The sequence below is a fragment of the Oncorhynchus masou genome, chromosome 30, assembly GCF_036934945.1.
Source record: "Oncorhynchus masou masou isolate Uvic2021 chromosome 30, UVic_Omas_1.1, whole genome shotgun sequence".
Taxonomy (NCBI): Eukaryota; Metazoa; Chordata; class Actinopteri; order Salmoniformes; family Salmonidae; genus Oncorhynchus; species Oncorhynchus masou.
Genome location: NC_088241.1, coordinates 624,275 through 644,944, shown reverse-complemented (window position 1 = coordinate 644,944; position 20,670 = coordinate 624,275). Strand labels below are relative to the sequence as shown.

Genomic DNA, 20,670 nt, shown 5'->3' with positions numbered 1-20,670 from the left:
CTGGCATCATGAACTCCTCTCTGTAATGTATTGAGTCTGGATGGTAATTACATCATTAACTCCTCTCTGTAATGTATTGACACCGTTAACTCCTCCTGTAATGTATTGAGTCTGGATGGTAATTACACCATTAACTCCTCTCTGTAATGAATTGAGTCTGGATGGTAATTACATAATTAACTCCTCTCTGTAATGTATTGACATCATTAACTCCTCTCTGTAATGTATTGACACCATTAACTCCTCTCTGTAATGTATTGACATCATTAACTCCTCTGTAATGTATTGGCATCATTAACTCCTCTCTGTAACGTATTGACATCATTAACTCCTCTCTGTAGTGTACTGGCATCATTAACTCCTCTCTGTAGTGTACTGGCATCATGAACTCCTCTCTGTAGTGTACTGGCATCATGAACTCCTCTCTGTAGTGTATTGAGTCTGGATGGTAATTACATCATTAACTCCTCTCTGTAATGTATTGACACCATTAACTCCTCTCTGTAATGTATTGAGTCTGGATGGTAGTTACATCATTAACTCCTCTCTGTAATGTATTGGTACCATTATCTCCTCTCTGTAATGTATTGACATCATTAACTCCTCTCTGTAATGTATTGAGTCTGGATGGTAGTTACATCATTAACTCCTCTCTGTAATGTATTGAGTCTGGATGGTAATTACATCATTAACTCCTCTCTGTAATGTATTGACACCATTAACTCCTCTCTGTAATGTATTGACATCATTAACTCCTCTCTGTAATGTATTGGCACCATTAACTCCTCTCTGTAATGTATTGACATCATTAACTCCTCTCTGTAATGTATTGAGTCTGGATGGTAGTTACATCATTAACTGGATGGTATTTACATCATAAACACACAGAGGTAAACCAGCTCATTTCTAACAGTATGTGACATCATTCAGCTCAGTACAACATCACAGAACAAAATACATGTTGTCAGTTAAACTAGCAGAACAGGTTTCACCAAGTCTGTGTGTGTGTTTTGCTCAAGCGTCTGTGTCTGTGTGTGAGAGTTTGTGTGGGTCTGTATGCTCAAGCATCTGTGTGTCTGTGTGAGAAGTGGTGTGTGTGTGTGTGTGTGCTCAAGCATCTGTGGGTGTCTGTGTGCTCAAGATTCTGTGTGTCTGTGTGAGAGTTGGTGTGTGTGTGTGCATGCGTGTGTGTGTGTGTGTGTGTGTGTGAGAGTTGGCGTGTATTATCCCCTCTCCATGTGCAAGCCTAGACAACAACACAGTCCCTCCTAACATTGGCTTCTTTGTGTGGAGGAAGAATGATCAGGCAGAAATATTTCTGGAGAAATCTCAAACTCTCTCTCGCACACTTACACACACTCTCTAACTGGTCACTGGAGAAACTCAATTAAAGCCCCGGGTCTGTTCGGTTTGTTATTTGGGGGTTGCTAGGGCAATGGTGGACTAAAACACAGAGGACCAGAGGTGGGTGTTTCTGGGAAATATTAACCATACAGCATGCGTGTATTGACACAAGGCTACATACCCTCTGGCTATAAGGCATCCTGGGAACAGTGGCTTTCAATGTCAATCATGTAAAGGGTCACCCAGTGAGAGAGTTGACTCCTCAGGAGAACATGGCTGTGCTGGGCTCGGTACAGTACTGTGTGTGTGCTCCTGTAGCCCCCGTCCTAATCAGCTCGTTGGGTGAGTGAATGGTCTCCTTCAGCAACAATAAGTCACCACTGGACCTTCATATTACAGGACGTCCTTGGTAGTGTACCTCAGCTTGACTGGTTCAAGCACTACTCTGGCTACCCTCCTAAATCACTCCACTGCTGTCTGAGTCAATGATCTACGGCTGACTACACCTCTACTGATCTGGGGAGGGAGGGAGGGAGAGAGGGAGAGAGGGAGTGGAGGGAGTGGAGGGAGTGGAGGGGGAGAGAGGGAGAGAGGGAGAGAGGGAGGTATTTTCCAAGCAGGTTAGGCTACATTTCCTAACCAATCTTGTGATGTGGATGTAATCAGGAACAAGAAGTAGTGTTTTGATGCGTTTTAATACGGTGCGTTACGTCCAATAATATGTCAGATAATCTTTTAGAAGGTTCTCAATTATTCCATTCATAACTCTGCCACACTGTAATCTCCCGTCTCACTGTACAGTGTGTGTGTGTGTGTGTGTGTGTGTGTGTGTGTGTGTTGCACTCTGGTACGGTTTTTCCCCCCAGTTCCTTTAAAAAAAGTATGTAGTGATGCATTTCCCAGCCTGACTGAGATACACATATCCCATCAACTTCCAGGAAACATAGATCCCACTGACGACACACACAACACGTACCTTACCCTACTGATTAGAGGTTCCGAGGGGAGGAATTCTGGACCCAAACACAGGAAATCTGCTCCCTGCTCAGAAAAGCTGTGTGTGTGTGTGTGTATGTACTCACCTAGACTGGGATTGAACCTCCAGGCTGGGATGTGTTGGTTCTCCTTCAGGCCGCTATTGGCCGGTAGAGAGATGGAGATGCTGATTGGGCCATTCACCTGGAGCTCCACCCCCTCGCTGGCCAATAGGTGGACAGAGATGGCCGCCACTGGAGTCAGCTCAAACCTACGCTCACTTCCTGTTAAGAGGAGAAGAGGAGAGCCAAAAGAGAGGAGTAGTGAGGGTCGAAGAGACGGAGGAGAGATGTAGTGAGAGGGAGAGAGGAGAGGTGTAGTGAGAGGGAGAGAGGAGAGGTGTAGTGAGAGGGAGAGAGGATAGGTGTAGTGAGAGGGAGAGAGGATAGGTGTAGTGAGAGGGAGAAAGGAGAGGTGTAGTGAGAGGGAGAAAGGAGAGGTGTAGTGAGAGGGAGAAAGGAGAGGTGTAGTGAGAGGGAGAAAGGAGAGGTGTAGTGAGAGGGAAAGAGAGAGGAGAAGTGTAGTGAGGGAGAGAGGAGAGGTGTAGTGGAGGGAGAGAGGAGAGGTGTAGTGAGAGGGAAAGAGAGAGAGGAGAAGTGTAGTGGAGGGAGAGAGAGGAGAGGTATAGTGAGAGGGAAAGAGAGGAGAAGTGTAGTGAGAGGGAGAGAGGAGAGGTGTAGTGAGAGGGAGAGATAGAGAGGAGAGGTGTAGTGAGAGGAAGAGAGGAGGTGTAGTAAGAGGGAGAGAGAGGAGAGGTATAGTGAGAGGGAGAGGTGTAGTGAGAGGGAGGGAGAGAGAGGAGAGGTGTAGTGAGAGGGAGGGAGAAAGGAGAGGTGTAGTGAGAGGGAGGGAGAGGTGTAGTGATAGGGAGGGAGAGGAGAGGTGTGGTGATAGGGAGGGAGAGGAGAGGTGTGGTGAGAGAGTGAGGAGAGGTGTAGTGAGAGGGAGAGAGAGGAGAGGTGTAGTGAGAGGGAGAGAGGAGGTGTAGTAAGAGGGAGAGAGAAGGTGTAGTAAGAGGGAGAGAGAGGAGAGGTGTGGTAAGAGGGAGAGAGAGGAGAGGTGTAGTAAGAGGGAGGGAGGTGTGGTGAGAGGGAGAGAGGAGAGGTGTAGTGAGAGGGAGAGAGGAGAGGTGTAGTGAGAGGGAGAGAGGTGTAGTGAGAGGGAGAGAGGAGAGGTGTAGTGAGAGTGGAGAGATGCAGTGAGAGGGAGAGAGAGAGAGGTGTAGTGAGAGGGAGAGGTGTAGTGAGAGGGAGGGAGAGAGAGGAGAGGTGTAGTGAGAGGGAGGGAGAGAGGAGAGGTGTAGTGAGAGGGAGAGAGGAGAGGTGTAGTGATAGGGAGGGAGAGGAGAGGTGCGGTGAGAGAGGGAGGAGAGGAGCAGTGAGAGAGGGATGAGAGTAGTGAGAGGGAGAAGTTTAGTGAGAGGAGGAGATTAGAAGAGGAGAAGAAGCAGGGAGAGAGAGAAATGGAGAGGAGAGTGTCTGCTAAATGATACAAATGTAAAATGGACACACGCACACAGGTTGTTTGAGAGCACAGGGGTTATATTGTGTTAAAGGGGGCTCTTCTGGGTAGTGTATCTTTGATGGAGCCTCTTACATAGAGCTGTACCTCACCCCTACCTTCACCCCTAATCTCCTCAACCCTACCTTATTCACATCCACCCCTCACTTCACCACACACACCCCTAATCTCCTCAACCCTCCTTGCCTTCACCCCACATCTCCACCCACCCACTTACCCCTCATCCATCCCTTCACCACACACTCCCCACCAGCCCCTCACGTCTTCTATCTTACCCCCCCCCCCACCCTTCATCTCTTCCATCCCTCCCACCCTTCATCCCCCTCCTCCCTTCACCCCATCCACCCCTCATCCATGTCAAATACTTTCAAATAATTTATTTAGTTTGTCGGATACAACGGCACCAATGGAATGGTACCAAGTGTGTATTCCACTTAAGTCTGGTCCCAGTCCCAGTGGAGGTACCTGTTCCATTGCCCCCAGGCCCTGTAGGTAGGGGAAGTGCTGGATGTGGCTGGGGTTGTTGGCCACAGTCAGCAGGGCAGTGAGATTGCTGTAGGACGAGTTGGGAGGGAGGCTCAGGGCTCGACGCTGGAACTGAACCCAGGACTGACCCCTCGATCCTGGGGAGGAAAGAGGGGGGGGGGGGGGTCAGGAACCACTCACACACTTAGATCCAGTGTTCCTTAGTGTCCATCTCCCCTGTAACCCTTGTAGCTCGTCAGATGAATGTCTGGAAGATGTGTGATGAACGCCATATGGACTCTGGCCTCTCCTCTCTCTCTTATCACTGTTTTTACTCCTCCATATTACATCTCAGCTTTCTAATGGTTTTTCTCTTTTACTCAATCAGTTCCTTCCATCTCACTCTGCCACCCTTCCTCTCTCTCTCCCTCTGCCACCCTTCCTCTCTCTCTCCCTCTGCCACCCTTCCTCTCTCTCTCCCTCTGCCACCCTTCCTCTCTCTCCCTCTGCCACCCTTCCTCTCTCTCTCCCTCTGCCACCCTTCCTCTCTCTCTCCCTCTGCCATCCTTCCTCTCTCTTCCTCTCCCTCTGCCACCCTTCCTCTCTCTCTCCCTCTTCCTCTCTCTCCCTCTTCCTCTCTCTCCCTCTTCCTCTCTCTCGCTCTTCCTCTCTCTCGCTCTTCCTCTCTCTCGCTCTTCCTCTCCCTCTGCCACCCTTCCTCTCTCTCTCTCTCTTCCTCTCTCACTTCCTCTCTCTAAGGGGTGGGTAAGGCTATGCTCACTGAGTCTGTACATAGTCAAAGCTGTGCTTAAGTTTGGGTCAGGCACAGTAGTCGGGTATTCTGCCACTGTGTGCTTTCTGTTTAGAACTAAATAGCATTCTAGTTTTCTCTGTTTTTTTGTTAAATCTTTCCAATATGTCAAGTAATTATCTTTTTGTTTTCTCATGATTTGGTGGTGTCTAATTGTGCTGCTGCCCTGGGGCTCTGTGGGGTCTGTTTGGGTTTGTGAACAGAGCCCCAGGACCAGCTTGCTTAGGGGACTCTTCTCCAGGTTCATCGCTCTGTAGGTGATGGCTTTGTTATGGAGGGTTTGCGAATTGCTTCCTTTTAGGTGGTTGTAGAATTTAATGGCTCTTTTCTGGATCTTAATAATTAGCGGATATCGGAATCTGCTCTGCATGCATTATTTGGTGTTTTACGTTGTACACAGAGGATATTTTTACAGAATTCTGCATGCAATCTCTCAATTTGGTGTTAGTCCCATTTTGTGAATGTTTGGATTTAATGGATTCTATAACTGATTCAAGTATTTTTAGCCAGATCCTAATTGGTATGTCGAATTGTATGTTCCTTTTGATGGCATAGAAAGCCCTTCTTGTTTCTCAGATCGTTCACAGCTTTGTGGAAGTTACCTGTGGCACTGATGTTTAGGCGGAAGTCTGTTTAGGCCGACTACAAACAATCTATAACTGGGCTAATAGCTCACTAACTAGAATCAAATCCAATTTTATTGGTCACATACACATGTTTAGCAGATGTTATTACAGGTGTAGCGAAATGCTTGTGTTCCTAGCTCCAATAGTGCAGTAGCATCTAACACTTCACAATACACACAAATCTCAAAAGTAAAAGAATGGAACTAGCAAAGGATATGAACAAAATGTGCACACGTGGTTACATGCAGCTCTCTCTTTGATCTCAAAACAAGCGCATCTACTCACAACCGCTCATGCTGCCTACAACCAAATTAAGTTTCAGTATGTTGCACTGAAAGTGGCAAATATTGCCTTGATTCGATCAAAATTGCCATAGTAAAGGGAAACTGTGATAGTGTTAACAAGGAAAACTCTAGAACAGTGGCCACCAACCTTTTCCGAGTCAAGATCCCTTTGAGTCCAAATGCAAGCCAAGATCTACCGCTTAAAAAATAGGCTAAACTTTTTTTCTATGAAACAACCAATTAAAAACAGTACTGTAGCAATGAGGTTTGTGCAGTAAACTACAGTCCCAATACATTATCACCACATACTGGCTTTGCTTGAATTGCCCTGCCAATGCATTGTAGTTTGGGACATTTAAAAAATGTTTTTATATTAAAACATTTGGGGCTATATGATCACACCGGTAATAGATCTGTTGTTGTATTACTTCTGAGGCACAGCTGAGTGAGCATACATTTAAATAATTTGCTTTTTATTTTTATTTTACTGGGCTGATCTGAGGGTCAGTCTCAGCAGAGGGAGAGAGCAGCAGACTGAGGGTCAGTCTCAGCGGAGGGAGAGAGCAGCAGACTGAGGGTCAGTCTCAGCGGAGGGAGAGAGCAGCAGACTGAGGGTCAGTCTCAGCGGAGGGAGAGAGCAGCAGACTGAGGGTCAGTCTCAGCGGAGGGAGAGAGCAGCAGACTGAGGGTCAGTCTCAGCAGAGGGAGAGAGCAGCAGACTGAGGGTCAGTCTCAGCGGAGGGAGAGAGCAGCAGACTGAGGGTCAGTCTCAGCGGAGGGAGAGAGCAGCAGACTGAGGGTCAGTCTCAGCAGAGGGAGAGAGCAGCAGACTGAGGGTCAGTCTCAGCGGAGGGAGAGAGCAGCAGACTGAGGGTCAGTCTCAGCAGAGGGAGAGAGCAGCAGACTGAGGGTCAGTCTCAGCAGAGGGAGAGAGCAGCAGACTGAGGGTCAGTCTCAGCGGAGGGAGAGAGCAGCAGACTGAGGGTCAGTCTCAGCGGAGGGAGAGAGCAGCAGACTGAGGGTCAGTCTCAGCAGAGGGAGAGAGCAGCAGACTGAGGGTCAGTCTCAGCAGAGGGAGAGAGCAGCAGACTGAGGGTCAGTCTCAGCGGAGGGAGAGAGCAGCAGACTGAGGGTCAGTCTCAGCGGAGGGAGAGAGCAGCAGACTGAGGGTCAGTCTCAGCGGAGGGAGAGAGCAGCAGACTGAGGGTCAGTCTCAGCAGAGGGAGAGAGCAGCAGACTGAGGGTCAGTCTCAGCAGAGGGAGAGAGCAGCAGACTGAGGGTCAGTCTCAGCAGAGGGAGAGAGCAGCAGACTGAGGGTCAGTCTCAGCAGAGGGAGAGAGCAGCAGACTGAGGGTCAGTCTCAGCAGAGGGAGAGAGCAGCAGACTAAGGGTCAGTCTCAGCAGAGGGAGAGAGCAGCAGACTGAGGGTCAGTCTCAGCAGAGGGAGAGAGCAGCAGACTGAGGGTCAGTCTCAGCAGAGGGAGAGAGCAGCAGACTGAGGGTCAGTCTCAGCAGAGGGAGAGAGCAGCAGACTAAGGGTCAGTCTCAGCAGAGGGAGAGAGCAGCAGACTGAGGGTCAGTCTCAGCAGAGGGAGAGAGCAGCAGACTGAGGGTCAGTCTCAGCGGAGGGAGAGAGCAGCAGACTGAGGGTCAGTCTCAGCAGAGGGAGAGAGCAGCAGACTGAGGGTCCGTCTCAGCGGAGGGAGAGAGCAGCAGACTGAGGGTCCGTCTCAGCGGAGGGAGAGAGCAGCAGACTGAGGGTCCGTCTCAGCGGAGGGAGAGAGCAGCAGACTGAGGGTCAGTCTCAGCGGAGGGAGAGAGCAGCAGACTGAGGGTCAGTCTCAGCGGAGGGAGAGAGCAGCAGACTGAGGGTCAGTCTCAGCGGAGGGAGAGAGCAGCAGACTGAGGGTCCGTCTCAGCAGAGGGAGAGAGCAGCAGACTGAGGGTCAGTCTCAGCGGAGGGAGAGAGCAGCAGACTGAGGGTCAGTCTCAGCGGAGGGAGAGAGCAGCAGACTGAGGGTCAGTCTCAGCGGAGGGAGAGAGCAGCAGACTGAGGGTCCGTCTCAGCGGAGGGAGAGAGCAGCAGACTGAGGGTCCGTCTCAGCGGAGGGAGAGAGCAGCAGACTGAGGGTCAGTCTCAGCGGAGGGAGAGAGCAGCAGACTGAGGGTCCGTCTCAGCGGAGGGAGAGAGCAGCAGACTGAGGGTCAGTCTCAGCGGAGGGAGAGAGCAGCAGACTGAGGGTCCGTCTCAGCGGAGGGAGAGAGCAGCAGACTGAGGGTCAGTCTCAGCGGAGGGAGAGAGCAGCAGACTGAGGGTCAGTCTCAGCGGAGGGAGAGAGCAGCAGACTGAGGGTCCGTCTCAGCGGAGGGAGAGAGCAGCAGACTGAGGGTCAGTCTCAGCGGAGGGAGAGAGCAGCAGACTGAGGGTCAGTCTCAGCGGAGGGAGAGAGCAGCAGACTGAGGGTCCACCTCTCAACATCCCTCCACTCTCCCCTTCCTCCACTGACACGGACCAAAAAGGGACACCTTCTTCCAGCTGTTGGAGAAACTCAAGTCGCACCGCATTATTTCCACCTCATGCACAAATTCATGTTGTTACTCCTATGAACAGAGAAAGTGAAACATTGCTCTCTCTCTCTGTGTGTGTGTGTGTGTGTGTGTGTGGACATGTTTAATCGACCAACGGAAAAATGTATTTCTAGGGGGTTTAGGGTAAGGTTAGAACTAGTGTCAGAATTGGGGTAAGTGGTTGTGGGTTAGGTTTAGGTTTGTGGTAAGGTTAGGGAAAACAGGATTTTGAATGGGAATCAATTGTGTGTCCCCACAAGGTTAATTAAACAAGACTGTGTGTGTGTGTGCACACGCTCGCAGACATGTTTAACTACAAGAATAGTAAACAAAAACAAAAATTAGACCAACGAAAAAATACTATTTCTAGGGGGTTTAGATTAAGGTTAGAATTAGTGTTAGTATTGAGGTAAGGGGTTGTGGGTTAGGAGATGGTGTTGGTGTATGGTTAGGGGTTAAGGAAATTAGGATTTAGAATGGGAATCAATTGTGTCCCCACAAGGTTAGTTAAACAAGACTGTGTGTGTTATAGAGAAGTTTGTATAGTGGGGCTTTGCGATGATGTCATAGTGTTTCCACTGTGGTGAGTGTACATTCCTGGGCAGTGAGACAACGCTGCAGCCGGGCCTGTGTGTTTTCTCTAGCTCTGTGTATCCTCTGCCTTCAGTACACCTGATCTGGTATTGATCTGAACGTCCAGTTTTGAAGGTGGTCTGGCATTGATCTGAACATCCAGTTTTGAAGGAGGTCTGGCATTGATCTGAACGTCCAGTTTTGAAGGAGGTCTGGCATTGATCTGAACATCCAGTTTTGAAGGAGGTCTGGCATTGATCTGAACGTCCAGTTTTGAAGGAGGTCTGGCATTGATCTGAATGTCCAGTATTGGAGGTGGTCTGGGATATAATCACATCAACAGGACTGGAGTAACAAAATGGAGAGGAGTTAGTTCCAGGTAACAGCTTGGACACAGTGAGAGATGTAGCAGAGCATGTGTGTGTGTGTGTGTGGGGGGGGGGGGGTTCCTGTGCCAATCCAAAAAGCCCCTCCTCATCCTCTACCCCTCCTAAGAGTTCCCTCTCTTTTCTTCCCTCTATAATGAACATTGCACCCTTCCCCCCTTCTCTCCATCCCCTCTCTTTTCCCCCCGCTTCTCCCCATCCCCTCTCCCCCTTTCCCTCTTCTCCTCACCCCCTCTCTTTCCCCTTCTCCTCACCCCCTCTCTTTCCCCTTCTCCTCACCCCCTCTCTTCCCTCTTCTCCCCACCCCTCTCTTTCCCCTTATCCCCACCTCCTCTCTTCCCCCTTATCCCCACCCCCGCTCTTCCCCCTTATCCCCACCCCCTCTCTTCCCCTTATCCCCACCCCCTCTCTTCCCCCTTATCCCCACCCCCTCTCTTCCCCCTTATCCCCACCCCCTCTCTTCCCCCTTATCCCCACCCCCTCTCTTCCCCTTATCCCCACCCCCTCTCCCCCTCTCCCCCCCCTTCTCCCCACCCCTCTCTCCCCACCCCCTCTCCCCACCCCCTCTCCCCACCCCCTCTCGTCCCCCCTCCTCTCTTCCCCCTCTCCCCACCCCCTCTCGTCCCCCCTCTCCCCACCCCCTCTCTTCCCCTTTCTCTTCTCATTCTCTCTCCTCCTGCTATACGACAAGGTTTATCGCTCCCCTGGGCTTCCAGGTTCAAAATATCATGATATAACACACTGTGTGTGGATGGGGGCCACTGGTATGCACCAGACCATAGCATGATTATCCTGCCCTCCTGGAGGACGGACACACACAGCTCAGTCAGCAAGATTTAAAGGAGTAGCAGCAGCAGAACCGCACTCAGAGAGGATGGTAGAGCAGGAGAAGAGCAGATGGTATGGGACACACTAAATGAGTGTGGTTATTGAAGACAAACACAGACACACATAGCAAAACAAGCACACTGATCAGACACACGGCAGACAAAGATACATGTTATAAGATCACATCTAATTTAATATTTTCTAATGTAATTGCTCCTTACTGATTGACAGAGGAACAGAGGACACATGCTGCCTGTGTGTGTGTGTGTGTGTGTGTGTGTGTGTGTGTGTGTGTGTGTGTGTGTGTGTGTGTGTGTGTGTGTGTGTGTGTGTGAGCGCGCGCGCGCGGGTCTTTCATTAGAGAGATGTTTTAAAGGGGTGGACATATTTCATTATTAATGTGTGTGAGGTCACTGGGCCAGGGACAGTGTCTAAGTACACACTCTCTCTCTCACCTTGGGATCCAGAGTTAATGTGTATCAGGTCTTCATACACCATCAGAGTGGCAGCTCTCTCTGGTAGCAGCTCCAGACTGAGAGAGGAAAACACTGGAACACACATTTCAGTCATTTTGACATTTCAGCAGAGGCTTGGCGTTGCAAGCACCTTGCTCTACCAACTGAGCCACATGGGACCCACCACAGTCACTCATTTATTCATCACAATAACCCCCCCTGTGGCTCATTTTTATTCTCACTAATAAAAGGTCAACTATTGAATTTTGGTTTTCCTCTCAACTTCATGACATTCTAAACCTAGTGGTTTCTTTATTTTCTAGCATTGTGGTTTGTAGATAAACATTTGTTTGAAGATCTTACTTGATTAGTTTAAATCTCTAGCTTTCCCTTTTCCATTCTCTGTGATCTGCCTGGACTATTAAAGCCTTGGATGGTGTTTTTCATAGCGCCCTTCGTTTTATCACAGGAGACAGTTTAATTACTCAACACTGTATTCTTCACCAAAAGGTTCTCTGTAGAATCACTACAGTCTTTTTGTTTACAAAGCCCTGCTCCACAAACTCCCGACGTACCTTAGCTAACATCACTATTAAGACTTAAAATGACAAGTTCTGAAACCTGTTCACGGGGTTGGTTAACTCTGGAGACTCCTTTGGTGTCTAGAGAGTTAGGTCCATCAGCCTTTCATTTCCTTGCACCGTACGTGTGGAATGATCTACAATACACTTTCAAATGGGAGGAATTGGTGCCTCTAGGTCATGTCAGATGGTTGTTAAGGGACCTTTTTACAGAAGAATGTGTCTGTTTTTTATGATTGTGTTTTGCTTTTCGTGTATTGTTGTGTATTTTATTGTGTATATGAATGTGTAGTTTAATATGTTTATTGTATTTTGATGTGCATTGTGGTGCTATACAGGGCTCACCTGGAAGAGAGACCTTGACTCCCTGTCTAACTAGCCTCCTTCTGGCTTCAAAAGAAAAACGGGCCTTATTTTTATTTGAGGAATAAGGCCTGTTTTTCTTTTGAAGCCAGAAGGAGGCTAGTATCAGCTACATTTATGCCTTTACTAGACTATGGGGATATTTTATACATGAATGCTTCCGCTCAGTGTTTGAGATCAATTGACACTCTTTCCCATGGCAGAGATTTATTTTAAACTGCAAAACCCTTACGCACCACTGCACTTTGTATACCAGGGTTGGCTGGCCTTCTCTAGTCACTCGTAGGCTCAGTCACTGGTATACTTTTATTTACAAAGCCAGTTTGGGTTACTACCTTTTTATTTGTGCATTTTTATTGGTCAGAAATGTGGTGGCTATTCTCTTCGTTCGCTGGACTTTATCCTGCTAACTGTTCCAAATGTCCCAACTGAATTTGGTGAAAGGGCTCTTATGTACTCTGCGCCATCGTCTTGGAACACCTTACAAACTACTTTTAAACTGGAAGAACTTGTCCCAATTGGTGTTTTTGAATCACTGATGAAGGATTTTGAGGCTGATTCCCTGATCTGTCAATGTTTTTAATTTGCTGTTTTATACTCTTGTGAATTCAATGGTTTTTACAAGATTACTTGTAGTTTTACATGTTGTCTGTCTGTAATTTTTTTTGTAATGACTTGGTGCTGCCTATCTTGGCCAGGGCACTCTTGAAAAATAGATTTTAATCTCAATGAGCCCTTCCTGGTTAAATAATGGTTAAATATAAATAAATAAATAAATAGAGACCTTGGTCTCAGCATTGACTCCCTGTCTCAGCATTGACTCCCTGTCTAAATAAAGAGACCTTGGTCTCAGCATTGACTACCTGTCTAAATAAAGAGACCTTGGTCTCAGCATTGACTACCTGTCTAAATAAAGAGACCTTGGTCTCAGCATTGACTACCTGTCTAAATAAAGAGACCTTGGTCTCAGCATTGACTCCCTGTCTAAATAAAGAGACATTGGTCTCAGCATTGACTCCCTGTCTCAGCATTGACTCCCTGTCTAAATAAAGAGACCTTGGTCTCAGCATTGACTACCTGTCTAAATAAAGAGACCTTGGTCTTAGCATTGACTCCCTGTCTAAATAAAGAGACCTTGGTCTCAGCATTGACTACCTGTCTAAATAAAGAGACCTTGGTCTCAGCATTGACTACCTGTCTAAATAAAGAGACCTTGGTCTCAGCATTGACTACCTGTCTAAATAAAGAGACCTTGGTCTCAGCATTGACTCCCTGTCTAAATAAAGAGACCTTGGTCTCAGCATTGACTCCCTGTCTCAGCATTGACTCCCTGTCTAAATAAAGAGACCTTGGTCTCAGCATTGACTACCTGTCTAAATAAAGAGACCTTGGTCTTAGCATTGACTCCCTGTCTAAATAAAGAGACATTGGTCTCAGCATTGACTCCCTGTCTAAATAAAGAGACCTTGGTCTCAGCATTGACTACCTGTCTAAATAAAGAGACCTTGGTCTTAGCATTGACTCCCTGTCTAAATAAAGAGACATTGGTCTCAGCATTGACTCCCTGTCTAAATAAAGAGACCTTGGTCTCAGCATTGACTACCTGTCTAAATAAAGAGACCTTGGTCTCAGCATTGACTACCTGTCTAAATAAAGAGACCTTGGTCTCAGCATTGACTACCTGTCTAAATAAAGAGATGTTGGTCTCAGCATTGTCAAAGACTCCAGCCACCCTAGTCATAGACTTTTCCCTCTGCTACTGCACGGCAAGCCGTACCGGAGCGCCAAGTCTAGGTTCAAGAGGCTTCTAAACAGGATCTACCCCCAAGCCATAAGACTCTTGAACATCTAATCAAATGGCTACCCAGACTATTTGCATTGCCCCCCCTTATACCGCTGCTACTCTCTGTTATTATTTAAGCATAGTCACTTTATTAACTCTAACTACATGTAGATATTACCTCAATTACCTCGACTAACCTGTACCCCCGCACATTGACTCTGTACCGGTACCCCCTGTATATGGTCTCGCTATTGTTATTTTACTGCTGCTCTTTAACTACTTGTTACTGTTATTTCTTATTCTTATTAGTATTTTTTAAACTGCATTGTTGGTTAGGAGCTTGTAAGTAAGCATTTCATTGTAAGGTCTACACTTGTTGTATTCGGCGCAAAATAAAATTTGATTTGACTCCCTGTCTAAATAAAGAGACCTTGGTCTCAGCATTGACTCCCTGTCTAAATAAAGAGATGCTGGTCTCAGCATTGAATCCCTGTCTAAATAAAGAGACCTTGGTCTTAGCATTGACTCCCTGTCTAAATAAAGAGACCTTCGTCTCAGCATTGACTACCTGTCTAAATAAAGAGACCTTGGTCTCAGCATTGACTACCTGTCTAAACAAAGAGACCTTGGTCTCAGCATTGACTCCCTGTCTAAATAAAGAGACCTTGGTCTTAGCATTGACTCCCTGTCTAAATAAAGAGACCTTCGTCTCAGCATTGACTACCTGTCTAAATAAAGAGACCTTGGTCTCAGCATTGACTACCTGTCTAAACAAAGAGACCTTGGTCTCAGCATTGACTCCCTGTCTAAATAAAGAGACCTTGGTCTTAGCATTGACTACCTGTCTAAATAAAGAGACCTTGGTCTTAGCATTGACTACCTGTCTAAATAAAGACACCTTGGTCTTAGCATTGACTACCTGTCTAAACAAAGAGACCTTGGTCTCAGCATTGACTACCTGTCTAAATAAAGACACCTTGGTCTCAGCATTGACTACCTGTCTAAACAAAGACTGAATAAAAATCAGAGACAAAAGTTATCCTCTTTCCTCCTCCTTTCTCTGTCTTCCGGTCACTCCTCCTTTCCTCTCTCCGTCACTCCTCCTTTCCTCTCTCCGTCACTCCTACTTTCCTCTCTCCGTCACTCCTACTTTCCTCTCTCCGTCACTCCTACTTTCCTCTCTCCGTCACTCCTTTCCTCTCTCCGTCACTCCTTTCCTCTCTCCGTCACTCCTTTCCTCTCTCCGTCACTCCTTTCCTCTCTCCGTCACTCCTTTCCTCTCTCTGTTACTCCTTTCCTCTCTCTGTCACTCCTAAATTGTCCAGTGCTGATAAGCATGTGTGTGCGTGAACAATCTGAAAGTGTTGTGTGAGGATAATGGGGGGGGTCACTTATTATAATAAAGCTGTAATGGGGCACCCTCATTATCCTCACACACCACTTTCAGATTGTGTGTGTGTGTGTATGTGTGTGAACGCACGCAAACACACACACACACACACACACACACACACACACACACACACACACACAGTAGATTTTACTACTTTGACCTACCGGGCAGTCTGGTGGGTCTCCAGGGGGCGGAATTTGGCACGTAGCCCTGTCTGGTTGCTGTGACAACCAGCAGGGTTCCAAGGCGGTAGGGAAAACGCAGGTAGGCATTGCCGTCGGCAGCAGAGGTCTCTGTGGTTACAGGGGTGTGGTTGGCGAAGAGCTCGATGGTGGCTCCGCCCAGGGGCTGGTGGGTGCTGGCATCACTCAGGTGAACCTTCAGAGTCACCTCTACACAGAGAGAGTGCGAGAGTTACACACTTGGCTAAGTAAGCGTCAGTGATGTAAAGTAAGATAAGTTTAAAAAATACTTACATTCCCAAAGAAAATAACATACTTTTTACTCCACACATTTTGACTGACACCCAAAAGTACTCATTACATTTGGAATGATCAGCAGGACATGAAAATGGTCCAATTCACACACTTATCAAGAGACCATCCTTTATCGTCATCCCTACTGCCTCTGATCTGGCAGACTCACTAAACAGAAATTCTTCATTTGTAAATTATGTCTGCGTGTTGTACTGTGCCCCTGGCTATCCTTACATTTAAAAAAGAAGAGAATTGTGCCGTCTGGTTCACTTAATATAAGGAATTTGAAAGGATTTATACTTTTACTTTTGATACTTAAGTGTATTTAAAACCAAATACTTTTACTCAAGTAGTATTTACTGGGTGACTTTCACACTTAAACTTCTGACTTCAACTGTATATATACACACAGTAGTCCATACGGGAGTCAGGAAAAGCTTTCTGACTCAGGCACATTTGACATTGGCAGTTAACAGCCAATCACAGTGAGTGGCCAAAAGCATATTTCCTGGTTACCAGTCAATAGCGAGGCTCTGTCAAAACAATGGGCCCTTTCGCTGTTTCTTGATGCCTGAGGAAGGAAATCTCTGAGCACACATCTCCTTTATTACTGTCATACACTTTCCTGGAAACTGCTGAATAACATACTTCCATTAAACCATTAACTCCTTTGGATAGCAGAGCATTGTAAAGCTGGCCACACACACACACACACACACCCCTAGTTCATGCAGTGCCAGAACTGGACAGAGCAACAACCCATTCTCTCAAGCGGAACACCTACACTGGCCAAGCTTATCTGGGCTAGACCTTTGTTAGGGCCCTATAAAATCTGATGAATTAAAAAATATATATTATAATAATTTAAACTTTATTTAACTAGGTGTGTCAGTTATTTACAACTGCAACCTGGCCAAGATAAAGCAACGCAGTGCAACAAAAAACAACAGAGTTACACATAGGAGAAACAAAAGTACAGTCAATAACACAATAGAAAAATCTATATACAGTGTGGCAAATGGAGTAAGGAGGTAAGGCAATAAATAGGCCACAGTCACGAAGCAATTACAATTTAGCAAATTAACACTGGAGTGATAGATGAGCAGATGATGATGTGCAAGTAGAAATACTTGTGTACAAAAGAGCAAAAAAGTAAATAAAAACAATATGGGAATGAGGTCGGTAGTTGGGTGATTGATTACATTTATTTTTTCTCCCCGAATTCCGTTTGTTTTTCCAGGTTTCCGTTTCCCCCTGTTTTTTCAGGTTCACTCTCAAAACTGCACTTTTTAAATAGAAAAAACAGATAAATCGGAGGTCTGGAATTTTTTGGTGGAAATTAGGATTTTTGGGTGTAGATAACCTTTAATTCCAGTGAGCACCTAAGGTTTTTTGTAGCCACATGTGATGGTAGAGTTTACAAAACAAATACACACTGGGTTGATGAAAATAACCCTGATATCATTCTGCCAGGAAAGCTAGGCTACTTTGTAGTTAACATTTCATTGAGAAGTTTTTTGGGAAAGCATTTCCATCTACCAGAAAACTGTTTTCATTAGCATCATTGCCAACCGCTACACAAAGTGGTAGCTGCACGCACTGCACATACACAGACAGGGGTATTCTGGAATGGGAGACAGATGGCGAAACCCCAAGTTTCACAAGAGAAATCCAAGTATTTAGAACACTTTAGTTTCAGTGAGCGTGAGTTAACCTTGGCAAGGTAACAGGTCAGGCCAGAACACTAACCTTTACCACTGTGGCGAAAGGCACTGTGCATGAGTCAAACGGTGTGAGTGAGACAGAGAGAGACAGAGAAAGACAGAGAGAGAGGACAACCAGAAAAAGAGAGCAAGACCTTTAAAAACAGAGTATACACACACACACACCCATTTCAGCTTGTTTCATAAAGGAGCCTGGCTAACAGCTTAACGGTGACTTGGTACCAACACTAAACAAATTTCTGGTCTGGCAGGTTATGTAAACAACAGTAATGTGTGCTAATGGCTAACAAGGATACTTTAGCCATACTTCATCACTGAAATAAGTAGCAGCTCAGTCTAGTAGTCACCTACAGCAAGAGGAGCAATTAATTTCATCAACTCAAGACACACACCTTCCTCATCTACTTACTCCTGTGTCGTATACATGCACATGCACCCACACATGCACACCCTCTCACACACACCCCGTCCCACACACACCCCCTCTCACAAACCCTGTCTCACACACCCCCTCCACTCACAAACCCTGTCTCACAACCCCCCCTCACAAACCCTGTCTCACACACACACACACACCCTCTCTCATCTGTCCTCTTGTTGCAGACACTTGTCTCTGTGATAAGGGAAGTGGTGTCTGATCATTGGCCCTTAATTAAGGCTGAAAGGGTGTGCCCCTCCCCCCTACCGTACATACACATCCTTTAGCCTTACATAGACACACCCACACTTACCCCGTCCCCCGACCATGCACTCCCTCCACTCCCAACCCCAGGCTGGATGATTATTCTGGTAGACACACCCACACTTACCCCGTCCCCCGACCATGCACTCCCTCCACTCCCAACTCCCCAGGCTGGATGATTATTCTGGTAGACACACCCACACTTACCCCGTCCCCCGACCATGCTCACCCTCCACTCCCAACCCCAGGCTGGATGATTATTCAGGTAACAGGCACACTGAGGGTCAGACAGATACAGACTACAGGAGACGGACCATTACAGATTATCTATCTGGGTCGCCCAAATATATCACTTACCTAACTAGTTGCAACAAACATTTTAAGTTTCACTGTAGTGGGTCTGGGAGAGGGAGGTATTTAAAATGGTACATCACTTCCTGTCCCAGTGTTTCGTCCTTCTTTAGGGGTACCAGCTGTGCTCACTCTGAAGAGCTCCCCTGGGAGACTGGGGCACATGCACGCACGCACACGCACGCACACACACACACACACACACACACACACCCATTCTGATCCAATAAATCTCTGTTGACATCCTTAAACAGGCTACAGCCCTCTGAAAAAAGTGCACCGCAAAAACATACGCATGTAGGAAGAGAAATGTTGTGTCTCAGCAGCCCTGTTAAACCAGTCGTTCTCTCAGTTACTGGCTCTCGGTCGGTCTGTCGGTCTGTGTGCCATATGGAGGATAAAGGCATCAAAGAGAGTTTTTCCTGACCTGATGCTGAGATCTACCACCAATTAGCCAAAGCAACAGCAGCCAGAGCAGCAGGGCGTGTGAGACAGACAGTATGGGTGTGAGAGGTAGAGCCAGTGTGTATCATTGTGTTTGTGTGAGTGTGTGTAGAGGTTATTGATCAGAGCCTGCTGTGAGGTAGAGGGAGTTGGACATCATCACTGAGCCATAATAATGGCAGGAGGACAGTAGCATCCTCTGTCTGTGGCTACTAGCGGCTCTGATGGATGGCTACTGCTATCAAAGGTCAACTGGTTGTGCTTATGGTATCCATGGTTAGTGGTTATTAAACTGTCAGATCTGGTCCTAGATACTGTTAACTCCTGGTGTGTGTACCGGTTCAACCCCTGCTGGTGATTTTTCTCTTCCCACTCAACGCAAACACACAAAAATGTAATAGGATAGGGATAATCCACCACAACATCTTTAACATAACCTACCAAATTCTCTCTTTAAAATATCCCGATCAATATTCCAGGACAGTAAATGAGTAGGCAGAGATTACAGTATATAGGGAATAATCCCCTCAACTCTGCAGGAGAGGAGAGATGGAGGCTTTCTTTGGTACCATCACAACCTTTCAAACTCCTCCTTGGCACACTAGGAAACTACAGTGTTCTGTGTTCTACGAAAATAAATCCTTTGAGTTATCTCATTAATATTTGGGGGATTCCCCATCTCTCTCCGTTTCTGCTCTTATTAGGTCTATTTATCGTACACTCTCCATTTCCTTCATCGCTTTCCTGGTTTTGTGTGTATAAAGACGTGGGGATAGACATGATAGACCTCTTCTCTCTAGAGTGTTTGTCTCTAGAAAATGAAACGATCACATTTAGTTTTAAAACAAGATATATCCACCTCACTCACTGAGAAAAAAGTAGCACTGCAAGGTTTTACACAGTCTGTGACAAAAAAAAAAAAAAAAAATTATATATATATATATTTTATTTTTTTAATCAGACCCACTGCAGTCAAAACCTTTTCCTGTGTTTTGTATTACATTCCCAAACTATTAAAAGTTGGAATAATATTGTGAAATTGTGAAAAATATGATAGTGCTATTTTAGTGTAAGAGCTGTTTGAAAAAAAATGTCAGCCTGTTTTGGTGGAATGGAGTTTTGGCCTGCCTGGTAATATCACCAGGCGGTACATTACTTAATAGACCAATAATACAAGTTATTAATGGCTAGTTTTCAGTTCCTCCTTCCCCACTCAGACAGTCCTAGCTCAATTATTGCTTAAGAAATTGCTCTTCGCTCAAAAGCTATTTTTGTAAATGTTTTACCATTATTTTTTTTATTTAACCTTTATTGTACTAGGCAAGTCAGTTAAGAACAAATTCTTATTTTCAATGACGGCCTAGGAACAGTGGGTTAATAACTGCCTGTTCAGGGGCAGAACGACAGCTCGGGGATTTGAACTTGCAACCTTTCGGTTACTAGTCCAACGCTCTAACAACGCTCTAACCACTAGGCTACCCTGCCGCCCCATTTTAATGGAAAGCAATAAGAAAGAGATAAGAACGGCTGCATTGGACCTTTAATAAAGAATTGTACAAATGATACATTTGTGACGTCAACACAAACATACATACATGCACTTAAAAATGTATCAATACAATAATGAGACCTGAGCTCTGGTCAAAAGCAGTGCACTATTATGGGAATTGTTACTGTAATTTAATTATGCCAATGTGTTTTCATTAATTGAAAACCCTTCATCTATTTTATGAGAATTTGTAAGATTCTTGTTTGCATAAAATAGACGGAGACCAGCCATTTCAATAATAGGTAACAGAATTTATTCTCGGAGCGCGCTGCCACGTTACCACGAGCAACAGTTTATATACAAAACATGACGTAATTTCATTGCTTAACCTCTTGAAACTCTAGGGGCGCTATATCATTTTTGGATGAAAAACGTTCCCGTTTTAAACAAGATATTTTGTCACAAAAAGATGCTCGACTATGCATAT

At 46.2% G+C, this 20,670-nt stretch overlaps 1 protein-coding gene across 1 annotated transcript in view; it reads right to left on the bottom strand.

Moving 5' to 3' along the window:
• LOC135521730 (protein FAM171A1-like) overlaps nt 1-20,670 on the bottom strand; it is a 44,346-nt gene that overhangs the window by 17,421 nt on the left and 6,255 nt on the right. Inside the window, 5 exon segments of the mRNA XM_064947418.1 lie at nt 2,427-2,603; nt 4,366-4,380; nt 4,383-4,523; nt 10,898-10,990; nt 15,182-15,409. Coding sequence (XP_064803490.1) covers nt 2,427-2,603; nt 4,366-4,380; nt 4,383-4,523; nt 10,898-10,990; nt 15,182-15,409 — 654 coding nt within the window.